The sequence below is a fragment of the Malania oleifera genome, chromosome 1 (assembly GCF_029873635.1).
Source record: "Malania oleifera isolate guangnan ecotype guangnan chromosome 1, ASM2987363v1, whole genome shotgun sequence".
NCBI classification, from domain to species: Eukaryota; Viridiplantae; Streptophyta; class Magnoliopsida; order Santalales; family Ximeniaceae; genus Malania; species Malania oleifera.
The window spans coordinates 84,370,295-84,385,278 of NC_080417.1; the positions used below are offsets into that span (position 1 = coordinate 84,370,295).

At 36.0% G+C, this 14,984-nt stretch overlaps 1 protein-coding gene across 1 annotated transcript; it reads right to left on the minus strand.

The window, feature by feature from the left end:
- Nucleotides 1-3,405: 3,405 nt before the first annotated feature.
- Nucleotides 3,406-11,351, minus strand: LOC131159778 (proline-rich receptor-like protein kinase PERK8). The gene is made up of 8 exons (XM_058114948.1): nucleotides 9,389-11,351; nucleotides 8,068-8,478; nucleotides 7,788-7,874; nucleotides 7,270-7,340; nucleotides 6,892-6,968; nucleotides 6,488-6,635; nucleotides 4,079-4,240; nucleotides 3,406-3,971 (listed from the first exon to the last, which is right to left on the minus strand). Exons 1-8 carry the CDS (start codon nucleotides 10,305-10,307, stop codon nucleotides 3,783-3,785), a joined length of 2,064 nt encoding a protein of 687 aa, XP_057970931.1. The 5' UTR covers nucleotides 10,308-11,351; the 3' UTR covers nucleotides 3,406-3,782.
- Between the last annotated feature and the right edge of the window lie 3,633 nt (nucleotides 11,352-14,984).

Genomic DNA, 14,984 nt, shown 5'->3' on the forward strand with positions numbered 1-14,984 from the left:
ATTGGCTGTACCATACTCTATTTGAGACGTATAGTTGCATTGTCTATATTGTAACACAATGGTACCGTACTCTGTAAACTGCTGTATCCATCGGGGTCTGATACTGTATAATAATATTTCTATATAAATCTACTTGTTTTACCATGATTCTGTATTTTTGTATTACCATGATTTTGTATAAACTGTGTAGCCATGACGCTGTAATAACTGTATATTTGTATATTCTGTAAAGTTGTAACTGTAATTCTGTATTTTGTATGTCATGACTCTATATTCTGTATAATCTATATTTTTGTATATCATGGTTCTATATTCTATAAATCATGATTCTGTAAAATTCTGTATAATCATGGTTCTATATTATGTAAATCATGATTCTATAAATTTTTTTATAATTATGGTTCTATATTCTATATATCATGGTAATAAAATACTACATAATCAGATATGTAAAATGTTGTACAATCTTGTTCTGGAATATATTTCTGTAAAATCCTGTATAGTCGTAGCTTTGTATATAAAATTGTATAACATATTTTATAATAGTCCAAAATTTCTCATGCCACACAGTTCAATAAAACTCTATACCTATGTTCTGAAAAATTGTATAATTTTCATGCTCTTATCAAATACTATTAAATACTAATAAAATGTCTAATAATACTGGCATAACATGTATTCCCCTTACCTGACTATCTAGGCTCTAAATACTATTTATAATTTCATGCATGTGGCGTTTACAATTTTCAACTCCCTAAAACAACACCCATATAATTTCTAGTCACACAACTAAATTTACCAGAGTAATTATCACATTCATATTTTCCCCAACTCCACATATTCAATATTTCTAAACTATAATTTACCTGAGTTCTTGGAAATATACTCGTTGGGGTCCTCAACCCATACCTGCAAGGTCCCAAAAATACCCTAATCCTGAAAACACAATACCCTAGTTTTACTCCACAAAACACCAGTATATTCCCATACAACACAGAATCTAAACTCAGATAAGTTTGGTAATATTGAAAATCCCCAAATAATCAGTTGACCCAGGTTTTGGGATGGTGTTCAAGTTGACCAAACCAACAATCTATTCCAATAAACTTGAAGAGAATCTTCTCAGGAGTAGCGTGGCGGTTTCGATCGTTGAATAGGCGAGGAACGAAGTCGGAATCGTAGAGAGAAGGGGAGGAAAACGTATTCTAGAGAGAGAGAGAGGGAGCTGCATGAATTTCTCGCTGGAAAACTGAATTAGGCCTATTTATAAACTGCAGATTCGTCGATGAGACACGTCACCTCATCGACGAGTCCATGAAGGGAGTTCATGGACAAACACCTCACCCTCATCGACGAGTTTCAGGCCTTGAAAACAACCCTCTCGGTAAATTCTCGTCGACGAATTACTATAATTCTTTTCTTTTATTATTTAATTACTATAATTTTTCGAGTCTCTACATTTTGATTCTTCTCATTATTGATTGCATGCTCATTGAGTATTTCATCATCGAGTGTTTGCATTGGTGGTTGTTGATTACTTCGTGTGTGATTGTGTGCTTTCGCTGCGCGTATCCAGCGAATGAAACAACAACACATATCTTGCACAGCATCCATTATTTGATCAAGTACACATATTCCTTTGTGTACTGTGTGGAAGTGATTATGCAGCCTTAGGACATTTTAATGCAACATTAAATTACTATTTTTATATCCAAATTGCAGATACAAGAGTTGCGAGAGGACATTTTTATTCCTGACTATTGTTCTGTTGGTGGTGGGCGCTCAAGTCACTTAATGCTCGGTTTGGACCTTCTGGAACAGTCACACCAATGCACCATGATCCACATCATAACATACTTGCTCAGCTACTGCGTACCTATATATCAAGAAACCATAACATAGAAGCTGCCTGTGATATTAAATAATCATAACCTAGCTATCTTTCTATGTTTGCAAAATCTCCTCATATCTAAAATTTGATCCCACTTCTATTAAAATGACATAAGGTTCAGCAAAAATAAATATAGGTCATTATACTTTTGGTTGAATTGAACTGGGGACAATCGCCCACACTCTCCACCACTGGTAGCAACAAGTATGCGTATGGCATAACCTAATGTGGACAAATACTTGGAACTATTAGCGACGGTTTTACATTCATCACTAAAACCATTTAGTAGTGACGATTCAATATTTGTCACTAAAAATTTTCCAGAGAGAGTTTTAGCGATGGTTTTAAACCGTCATTAAAAAAATTCGCCAAAATTTTTATTACTTTAAAATAATTTAAATTATTAGAGAAGGAAAAAGACCGTCCCTAAAAATATTAATAGTGACCAATAAAAATTCGTCACTAAAAGTTAATAGTGACAAGATAAATTCATCACTATTCTCTGAAAAAACATTACTAATATATTGACATCATGCTTATCTCGGAAAATAACTATTTTAGTGATGAAATTATTAGTGACAGACACAAATTCGTCACTATTGTGTCTTTATTAGTAACGAAATGCTTAAATTTTTTCTATCACTATAAATATAGTATTAGTGACGATTTTTAATTGGTTATTAGTACTTTTGCCACTAAAACGAACATTTTTTATAGTTGACATAGATATGAGAACTTGGAACATAAACCCTTAGGAAAGGATAGAAGCCTCTCACATAGTGGAAGAAGCCTATGACCATCATGAACTTGCATTGCAAGAGAAAAATAGAGGAAGCAAAGTGGGTCACACATGCTTGAGTCATTCTCCTATTATGTGGACCTGTGACACAACAAAGCACGCTGAAACCTAAAACATACAATCCCAATTTCAAATGCTTGTCAACAAATGCATCTCAAAACACTTTGCAAGTTGTTTCAAATGATTGCACATGCATTTTTTTTTTCCATTTTAGTAATCATATATTTCTAAGTAAAGAAAGGCTTGATTAGAAAATTTAGGGGCAATGGAAAACAATTTTATTTTTTATTTTTATCCTTTAAACAATTCTAAAGCTGTCTTCAATCTTCTAACATTTGAATAAAAGTACAAAATATTTTGATAGTTTTCTAATTATATGAAAAAATGAAAGAAAAATAAAAAATAAGATTTGATTTTTCTTCATTTTGAATCATATTAGAATGAATTTTCATTTTTAATAATATTTAATATAGGTAAAAAAATATAATAGAAAAAAGTTGTATTTTTATTTCCTTTCTTTTCCGAACAAAATCCTTCATTCAAATAGGCCTCAAACAAAACCATTGATCAAACAAACCCCTTGCAATAAAATTGAAATTTATTTACTAGGTTAAGATATCACTTTCGATGTGCTACTTTGGAATTTTAGTACTTCGAATTTAAAAAATGAAAATAGATACCCAACACTTCACCGTTCAAATCGGATGTGCAAGAATTGAAAAAAAGGAGAAACTGAAATTATATTCAATGAAATAAATAATACAAAATGTTTTGAAAGAATCTAAACAAACAAAATATCCAAAGTACAAAAAAGGTGGGGGGTGGGGAGAAGAAAAATGGTATCAGTACAAGCGAAATTATGTTAGCCAGGCCAAAAATATTACAGCCAAGAGTGCATCAGATTTTACATCAAAGGAGGCCAAGGAGCAGCAGAGTCACGTAACAGGATCAAATAGAGAAGGCTCAAACCACATCCTCAATTCTAGAAAATTTCAAACTCAACGATGAATAAAATTTGCAATTAGGAAAGCATTAGAGATGTGTCAATTGCTTTATACCAAAAAATTTTGCTGCTGTAGGCAAAGTTGCAGCTCAACTCCTCCAGCTACTTTGAGTTTGATTGAAAAAATCTGAACCGCTGTCTTGACTACCAAATGCCATTCTCTGAAACATTCTGATTTGTGCAGAATGTTGTGCTGAATTATAAATTTCACTTTGGCCAGGTTTCATTCCATTGCTTAGATCTGATAAGTCAGCAATGGAGTCCAATGCTCGTACAATCTGATAACGCTCAAACGGAAGAAGAAACTATTATTTAGTTAACCACCTTTAAATAAAAAATGGGGGGATAACAATGGAAAATTCCAGTTGTGACCATCCATCATTACCTGGCTCATTCGTGGTCTCCTTGCAGCAGAATGACGCACACAAGCTGCAGCTGCCTCTATCATCCGGAACATCTCACCTTCGACATAGTCGTTTTCAAGCCTTGGATCCACTAACTCTTCAAACTCTTCATCATCAAGCGCTTGAGTAAGCAGAGGTCGAGCCTGAGGGACAGGAAAGTTGATTTCACAGATGCTATTATGAACAAAAAATGCAGCATGGAAAAAGTGCTCAATCTGCCCTTGAAAAAGAAAGGCATGAAAAACAGCTTGAAACATTATTTTTTAAACAAAATTAGCACGTGTAAAAATAATAATTTCAGAAGTTTATGTTTCCATCCACCACCACCTTAACCATCAACTACCTTTCCCAAGATTGACCAAGCATTTCTCGGACCGTCTCGAAAACTTTCTTAAATGATCAATTTGTCCATTTCTTGTGATTTTGTATTTATAAGTGAGACGAGAAATATTTACAGAAAAAATTGCATCAGACAATGTGCAAGACCAAGTTGTTTATTATGAAGGATGATAGTATTTATTTATTTGCGTACAATTTGACAATACTGCTCTTTGCAGCTTTAGATTTTTGCTCAAAATTTGACTGCAAGGACACTCAACTTTTCACGCATGTAAATGCATCCTCATCTTTTCCAACGACACTGCTTTGCCAAATCTGTTTTTTTGGCATCTTCGCCATAGCCATTACACATAATTGAAGACTTTGCAGTCAAGCTCAAAGTTTCCTTACAAATAAACTTCTTACTGAAAAACTAATTAACATCTGCCATCACTATCAATAATAACAAACCAAAAGAAATCCACTGTTTTAAGAGACTGCCATGTTTTCTCCTCCAATGACAATTAGCATTTACAATTCTCTCTCTTAAACCATAATAAAATTAATGAACTAGAGCATATAATGATATATTTTTTTTGGCAACATTAGAGCTCTATAGAAAAATGAAAATATGCAGAAAAATATGTGGCACGGAATTTTAATTATTTCCTCCATTTTTAAGGAGGAATATGTCTAGAATTCCTTTTGGAATGAAAGCATCCTATCATCGCTCAGATGGAATATTTCATTTAAATTTATCCTGTATTCTGAAATGTAGGACTTCAGAAAGAGGCATTATCTACAATGTATTCTGTCATCTTTGGGATTTAAAGCAAATGCCACGTGAAAATCTCCATCAGTCTATTCAAAAATATTCTCCCACACAGTGAAAATGTCCCAGGAAGAAAATTTAGAAAGGAATGTCAACTTCAGATTAAAAAAAAAAAAAAATTGAGCACAAGACAAATATAGACATCAATAAAACCACAAAATGTATACTGTGAGGTATTTATCTGATTTTCCCCGTGATTACATCACATGCAATGTCAACTTCAGATAAAAATGAGAAACAAGTGATGAGAGCCCCAGATAAATGAGGCCACATCTATAAACACATAATATCAGGGAAAAGAAGCATGGCAATTTAACCGGAGGATAACAGAAATCTAATTAAAAAACCATGCAATCGTATAACATTTGCAATGTATTTTGTCATTACCTATCCAATATTAATACTTTCTCCAATTGAGCAACTAGTCAAAAATGACATACAAACAACATGCCATCACAAGAATCCCTTCGGAGAAGAACTATATGCGAAAACAATATCATTTGCACAATCTATGAACATGAATAGGATCTATCAAGAAACTGACGAGCTAAAATGATCTTAAATGGAGTAAAGTCTCCAATGCAGAGACAAGCTCTTGCTGAACTTGAGCCTATGAATGATCACATGAATTTATGGTGCAGGATCTACATCTTTATATTTGAAAGAAATTTCAGAATTTTAAATTTCAAATTTCAAAAAATTTCAAAACTTTCACAAACTTAACATTCTCCTACACAAAATTCTAATTTTTTTTATTCAAGATAAAAAATGAAAACTGAGTGAGATTATGGCCTAAATTGCACAATATATCAGCTATCACTAACAAACTGGAGAAGAAAAAGTCATACTATGTTAATGAAACCTATAAACCAAACATGCAAAAAATTAACAGCAGGTCCAGTGTCAGATTATACCTTGTTAAAAAAACAGCTACTGGTAAAAGGATTAAAAATAGTAGAAACATGTTGGATTAGGTAATAATTAAACAAAACACACTTGCCTGTATGACCAAACGTTTAAGCCATTTTAACATTCAAGAACAGTAAAGACTTCTATATCTAGAAATTCTACAGCTATGAAGAAATTTTGTGTTCCATCAATTTGGGGTAAAAAATTCCAAAACTCGCTTATCTAGACAGCTTCAGATTAGCACTCAATAAAAGAGAATACCAACTTTTGCGCAAACAGATGTTAGGAAGAAGTGAAGAACAGTATCCTGGGGTTTATATCGTGAACCTACCCATTCAACCAAGCTCTCATCACCCAATGGTTGAGATGCATCCACAGGCTTGCGACCAGTAATCAGCTCTAAAAGCACAACCCCAAATGAAAAAACATCTGATTTTTCAGTCAACTTGCCACTCGAAGCGTACTCCGGAGCCATGTACCTGAAAATCACCATTGCTGATAATCATTAAAAACCAACATGGAAAACGTAAACAACAGATTTTTACAATGGTTTACTGCTGCAGATTGCCTTCTCCACCACACCAATAATAAATAGAACGTGTCATATTGGAGCCTCAAATGATATGATGCATGTGCTTTATAAATCACGGGTGAAGAATTCTATTGTAAAGAAAGTGTCTGCCCTGCAGCTTATTGTTTAGAGAAAGCAAAACCAAAAACATAAGAATTACCCACCCAAAGGTTCCCATCACACGTGTAGTTACATGTGTATGTGCATCCAATGCTAGCTTTGCAAGTCCAAAATCTGAAACCTGTTAGCGATAGCAGAGTAATATTTAGAAACATGCACTATTAGAGCAAAACAGATACTTAAAGAGCAAGGCAAAGGCCAATCAGAAACAACAGCTAATTAATTTGGGACATTCAAGGTAGTTTGGTCATTATGTGAATATTAGGTTGCTCAAAGTGTTTAAGCTGACAAAGGACAAGCATATTCTAATGGCACTACCAGAGGAATGATGAGATTCGAGCTGGAATTCACCCAAAAATCAGTTGGAGAAAAAGAAAATTATTTCTTTTAAAGGAAATATATGTTACACATATTGGTCATACCTGGGCTTCAAAGTTGTTATCTAGTAGAATGTTTGATGACTTAATATCCCTGTGAATAATCCTGGGATGACCTGATGAGTATAATAAATATACAAGTAAATAAATAAGAACAAAGTCCTGAAAATTTTTATTAATATAAAGAGAAGCATTAGAGCATTGGGAAGAACCCCATAGAGGAGCAAGAAATTGCTATACTAACATTAATGAATATTGTATTCATCTAGGCAGTGCCCAAAGAACTTTTTTTGTGTTTGAAATTTTTATCTGGATAAGATTGGAAGTTTCAGAAAGTTATATTGGAATTTATTTGGAGGGTTTTTTTTTATCACACTTATTAGCAAAGGATAAAACACAATTTGCACTAACATGGCAACATAAGAAAACAGAGATGTCAATGTTTCAGGATAAGGATGTGTCCTTTGGATATGTATATAGAATTAACAGACATCACATAGCAAGCAAACATGTGAAATATGCAAAATAAACAGAGTGCAGAAACAAAAGAAATGAAAACTCACAATCTTCGTGCAGGTAAGCTATTCCATGAGCAGCACCTGCAGCAACTTTTACTCGCATTGCCCAATCCATGATTGGTCCTCTTTCACCTGTAAAACACCATAAATACATGGGAACCATTGGAATTTGTTTGCAGGGGAACTTCAAATCTTAGGGATGGGTCAAGGATCACAAACATCTTAATTATATGGGGTCCACACAGCACAACAGACGGCATAACCTAATTCTACTCGTAATAAAATTCAAAATTTACCCTTCTTCGAGAAAAGAAGCATAACTTACCATGGAGATGATAATGAAGTGTATTGTTTGGGACATAATCATAGACAAGCAACCGTTGACGCTCAGATATACAGTAACCCACCAATGAAACCAAATGGCGGTGATGTACTCGGCTTATAATCTCAACTTCTGCTCTGAACTCCCGTTCACCCTGGCCACCACCAATCTTTAGTTGTTTTACAGCTACTTCTCTTCCGTCCAACAGGCAACCTTTGTACACAGAGCCAAACCCTCCTTCACCCAAAAGATTCTGGGCTGAAAACCCATTTGTGGCCTCGATTAATTCTTCGTATGTGAAACATGACTTTGAATTCCCTACCCCACCTGGCTCTGATGGTGGATACAAGAAATCGCTACCAGGTGTACCGCTTACCAGGGGAGCTGATGAATGTGGCCTTAGAAATGATATATCTGGAGAGAATATGAAACCCCATGAACTTCAATTCCATGTCCCAGCATGTATCAAAACACCATTTTCAACATTGTATGCCACTAAATGAGAAGAAGAATAATAATGCTTCAAAATTATTCTCATAAATGAGCATGCAAAGAATATTTAACCACATTAACTTCATTTCCGTGATCAAATTTGACACAATTCACAAGTAAGCAGAAACCCATTTTGGATTACTAGCCACTGTAGCTCGAGTTAGGGATTCAGCAAGGAAGAAAAGATTAATATAGACAGCTCATGCTTTAGAAAATGACAGGGATCAGAAATCTGAGTGGAGTCAAATGGCAAAGAAGGATTCTAATAGTTTGGAATTGAATAGACTTCCTGAGATAAGCAGAGGTAATTCTCTGAATTGCTAGTAAACCAACTAGCATAGATCAAACACATCATGGTAAATTAAGCAAAACAAAATGACAATTTTGCACAGGTTGACAATTTATAATAACTTTGTATTAGCTAACTGAAAGATTCCAATGGCCTTCCCCGTCAAAGCACTTTTACATTTAGTTTTAGCATCCAAGATCATAAGGAATAACGTATATCAGTCTTTTTATCAAATAAGATTCTAGTTTTGTCAGTTACCAATATTCCTATTCTCATTTGAAGAACAAATGCAAGGTTCATAGAGCCTTTTGAAAAATAATCTTACATAAAAAATTTCTTGTAAATTTTGGAGAAACCATGATAGAAATTCTGCAGTTGGTATGCACTATTCTGGCCCATAATCGAGAAATGGTTGCAAATTCATGGAGCTTTTCAGCAACAATTCTAAAATAAAGATAAGAAATTTGCTAGATGTTTGACAATTTGGTGTATACACAATCAGTTAGAGCATAGAGCACAAGTAAGGAATATTTAAAGCATTACCTGAATTCTGGGAGGAGGCAAATGGAGAAGGTATGATATAGCCAGCATTTGATCCAGCTTTACTTTTCTTTCTTTTCCTTACAAACCATACAGCCATCACAACAAAACTTAGTGCCAAAAAACTGACTACAAGACCGACGCCCGCTGCAGCACCAGTCTGCATCCCTCCACCATTTGTGGATGGGGCATTTGCTGTTGCATTTGAACCAGGAGTAGTTGCAGTTGGTTTCTCTGTTGGAACAGAAGGCAAGGGAGAAGTGGCAGAAGATCCATTCCCTGCTGAATTACTACTAGGAGGCGGAGGAGCTGGAGGAGAAATAGAGGGTGGGGAAAACAATGACGGAGCAGGAGGAGGTGATGGTGTCAGTCCTGGGGGAGAATTCGGAGATGGTGGAGGAGCAAGTGGAGAACCAGGTGGAGGAGTTGAAAGCACGGGAGGTGGAGAATTTCCAAGTGGTGGAGGCGGAGAAATGGAGGAGGGAGGAGTTGGAACATTGACTGGCGGAGGTGGAGGAGATGAAACAGCTTGGGCCGGGGGCGGCTTTGCAGCCGGAGGCACTGGAGAGGCTCGGGGTGGAGGAGAACCTCCTGATGGTGATGGGGGTGAAGTCGCAGCTGGAGGAGGGGTAGTAGGAGGCGGTGGCGGTGATGTTGGCGGTGGTGATACTGGAGGTGATGGCGGTGGTGATTGGGGCAATGGCGGTGGCAAAGTTGGTGGTGGTGACGATGAAGCTGGAGGAGGCGGTGATGACGGAGGTGGAGCAGAGGGGATGCTCCGCGCTGGTGGAGGAGGAGACAGAGGTGGTGGGGTAGAAGGGGTTGAAGGAGGTGGCAAGGTTGCTGAAGAGTTTGAAGGTGAAGTGGAAACTGGTGGCACCGCTAAAGGTGGAGACTTTGGCAGTGGATTTAATGAAGCCATCTTACCTGAATCTCCCCTTGTTGACAAAAATGTGCGTGGTTATCTACTCATTACACCAAATTGCAAAATTATAAATAACAGATACTTAATCTCTCCTCGACATTATGCAAGAATGCATCTCTCAGCAGCAATTCCCTACAAATTCCCCAAACAGGGACAATCTCACAAAATCAACAAGCCTGGCCTGAAAAGGGGCCAGATTCGTAAGGCGAATCAAAGTCCAGTCAGGACCAAAAAAACAACCCTAATCTTGGCTCGCCAATTTTAAGACCAAGTCCAAATTCCGGAACACCATGATTACAAATAAGCTATAGAACCCAAAACAACTACGCCCGAATGAAGAATGTCCCGACGCCCAAATTGAACGCAGAGAAAATCCAAGTACTCAGAAATCAAGAAATCTTACAAATCTCTGCAATGGAAGAACATCTTGGAAACAAACACGTCTTACGAGTCCCGGTGGGATTCCCAAGAAGCTTCTTCTTCCGAGAGATGAAACCAAAGCAGAGAAATTTGCAGAAAGATATGCGCAAAGAAACGTGGAGGCGACTTCAGAATGGCACAATCATTCACGCAGAGAAAAAAATCAAATGCGACATCTTCAGCGATTAAGAACACATAGATCTTAGCTGTTCATCGAGAAAATACATAAACAAAACGCTCCGGCAGTTGGCGATGAATTATTATGGTGAAATAAATTATAAACACAAGGAGAAGTCAAAGAAAACAATCGCGCCATGTTAGAGTCTGTTATAAATTTCTGGTAGTCAGCGCGCGATATCATGATTTTATTATTATTATTATTATTTATTTATTTTTAAAAAAAAGGAAAGTTGATTTGAGTTAGTTTCCGAGCTCTCCTCCTCGAGACAGTGAGGAGGAAGTCCTAGCCTCCCAGCGCAGAACGCGACCCTCCGTGCAATGCCCATCGCATTCACGCGCCCATGCCTGCTCGGTTTAGATCTTCCGGTTTCAATCGACGGCAACGCTTCGCTCCTCCCGGCAGCCTGCACATCCTTCCACTTCCGCCATTTTAAATTCATGCAAACCGCGTGCGACGGACCCGCGGCTTTTCTTTTTAATTGCAAAAGCCTCGTTTAAGATTTTTTTTTTTAAAAAAAATATAAATAAATTGTGCAGTTTATATTGATAAAATCGAACATTTTATGTAAGGGTGTCAAAATAGGCTCGGATAGGTCATCAACGAGTCGGTGTTAAACAGGTTCGAGTTCGAATTGATCCGCTTATTAACGGATCATTACTATGTAAACTCAAACATGTCTGTTTAATAAACGGGACACCCGCTTAAAAATATAATTTATTTATTTTAAAAAATCTTAAACATTTCATATAAAATGACATATTTCTTTTTACACTTTATTTTATTTTTTAAATTGGTCATAAACTCGGGTGACCCAACCCGAGCCTGTCTAACCCGTTTAATAAACAGATCAGGTCTGGATTGACCCATTTATAAACTTGTATTAAACTCAAATTCAGTGAGTTGTCCGTTAAGTTTCGACCCGTTTTGTCACGCCTACTTTTATGTAATTAATATCCCCGGGGTACAAATGCATATGTTAAGAAATTAATGATACAACATGATTAATGCTTTAGGATAAATGAAGTATCTTTCTCTATTTTATTTTATTCCTCAAAACTATGAAAAACAAGGAAAATAAAGAGAGGAAGGCGAGGGATGGTAAAGTTATGAGGATAGTCCTAATATCTTGATCTTCCTTGACAAAGATTTCGTCTTTCCCTAGTTATCCAATATACAAAGAAGTGAGTTGCCGTGTTATGCGTTAGGCGAAAAGGACAAAGTTCCTATCCAAGGATAATATAATATTCAATCATGAGTTGGACAAGATGCAAGGTTACAAATGATAGTTTGATATTAAAAAGGCATGAAAATAATAAGACTATAGTGATATCCCTAGTATATTTGCTTTGTTTGGCAAAGATCTCATCCCCCTTTAACCATTTTGTATGTGTATTGCCTAGTATGACACTAGAGGGAAGAATTAAGTGTAATAAAAAAAATATTATTCTTAAATAAATTATAAATGCAAAGTATAAGAGTAAGCACAAATATTAAAAGAGCTAAACAACCAACAAGAAATAAAAGATAAGGAAAAGGCTAGCACCCTAGATTTTTAGTGGTTTGCTCACTTATTGACTTGTGTTCACTCCTCAAGAATGCATTTGATATTTTCTAATAATAAAGTTCATAATATGCATGTGTTGACCGTTTGAGTTCAATCTCTGTTTTGATTATGACAAACCACAATATCTCATTTGTGCATTGAGTATTTGAACAGATTTACATTTCAGAAGGTACAAGCGATAGATGCAAAATGGAAACTAGGAAGCCTTTATAAGAAATCAATCTTGATAAAGGAAACTGATTTCATTTATTGAAAAAATAACAATACAAAATGTGCATATATATATATACATTCAGCTTAACAGATTCATGTATGAATCTGGCTAAGGAAGAAAAACAAATTAACTAACTAACAAAAAATACAAGCAGATTTTCTGTTACCGCTATACAAATTTAACTGATGAAGCTGTTTGGTGACTTTTCTGTTGGGCTGCTGCTGCACCAGTTATATTGCTGCTGCTGCTACTGTTGTTAAACTGAGGCTAGCTTTTCATACTCCCCCTCAAGATGGAATGATGAGGAACAAATGTTAATCAGTCCCATCTTGGATAACAATTCTGAAAATTGTTTATAACCCAATGCCTTGGTTAATAAATCTGCTAATTGACAATGAGTTCTCACATGATTCACTTTAATTACTTTAGCTAGTACCTTGTCCCTTATAATGTGACAATCAATCTCTATATGTTTGGTCCTTTCATGAAAAACTGGATTGGATCCTATGTGTAAGGCTGATTGACTATCACAAAACAATACTACTTCTCTATCATGCCTAATCTACAAGTCCTCTAGCAAATAAAGAATCCTCACAATTTCACAAGTTGCTACAGCCATAGCTTTATACTCTGCCTCAGCTGAAGATCTTGACACAATAGCTTGTTTCTTTGATTTCCAAGATCAATGAGTCTCCAAGAAATATACAAAATCCTGTAACAGATCGTCTTGTGTCTAAGCATGATGCCCAATCTGTATCACTAAATCCTTTGACATGTAGTTCTGATTTTGTAGAAAAAAAAAATACTCCTTTCCCTGGTTCATTTGTGATGTAATGAAGTACCTTAAGAGCAGCTGCATAATGAGGCTTTCTAGGTTGTGCCATGAACTGATTGAGCCTGTGAATAGCAAAATGTAATGTCAGGCCTAGTAATAGTTAAGTATATCAATCTGCCAACCAATCTTCTGTATTGACTTGGATCATTTAGCACATCACCTTCATGTTTGCTAAGTTTTAAAGTAGGATCCATAGGAACTTTGGCAGGTTTGCATCCTAGTAAGCCAACATCTTCCAAAATTTCTAGAGCATACTTCCTTTGACACAAGAAAATGCCCTTAGCTGTTCTTGCTACCTCCAAACCAAGAAAATAGCTCAAACTCTCTAAATCTTTCAACTTGAACTTCTGATTTAACAATATTTTAAAATCTTCAACTCCCTTTTGATCATTGCTTGCTATTAGAACATCATCAACATACACCAGCAACACAATAAATGAATCTCTTTGTTGCCTAGTGAATAAAGAGTAATCAACCTTGGATTGAACAAAGTCAAGATCAATTAAGGTATTTGAGAACTTAGAAAACCACATTCTAGAAGCCTATTTAAGCCCATAGAGTGATTTATTGAGCTTACAAACCAAGTGAGTCTGCTCCCCCTGGCTGTGAACAACCTGATATTGCTCCCCCTTGCTGTGAAAACTTGGTGGAAAAGATATGTAAACTTCTTCATTCAAATCTCCATGAAGAAATGCATTATTGACATCAAGTTGGCTGAGAAACCAGCCTTTCACAGCAGCCACGGCAAGTATAGTTTTGACAGAGACCATCTTAGCAACTGGTGAGAAAGTGTCAATGTAATCGAGCCCCTCTTTTTGGGTGAAACCCTTGGCAACCAACTTGGCTTTATACCTCTCAACTGAACCATCTGAATTGTATTTCACTTTATATACCCATTTACAACCAATGGGCTTCTTACCTGGTGGCAAGGAAGTTATAGTCCAAGTATTATTAGCTTCCAAAGCTGAAATCTCAGCATCCATGGCAGCTTGTGTCACGACCTGCTATTTAACTTGGGTTATATATATATACTATAACATTTAAAATTCCTTGATACCATACTAGATTAAACCCAATCATCAAACTAAGCAGCAAGAAGTAGGAATCAAATAAACATAACCATACATAGTTATATACAATACTAGAGTGCTAAAGTGTTTCCCAAAATATACATATATGTCTGTTTTCTAGAATACCCTCAACTGGCTAGGGCTATACAAAAATGCTCCCAAAAATACTCACACTACTGTCAGGGCAATACCGAGGCCCCTCTATCTGCGAGCCTGATCTACTCGCTTACCTGGATCACTTGAAAAATGTTAAAGTAATTGGGATGAGTCAACGTTCAGTAAGACGAAATATGTTATTGCTAGTGTGTAGCAAATGAGTTACAATATTGTGAAAATCTATTACTATATAGTCATGTATCACTGAATCTGTAAAGTACAATACTAGTAATA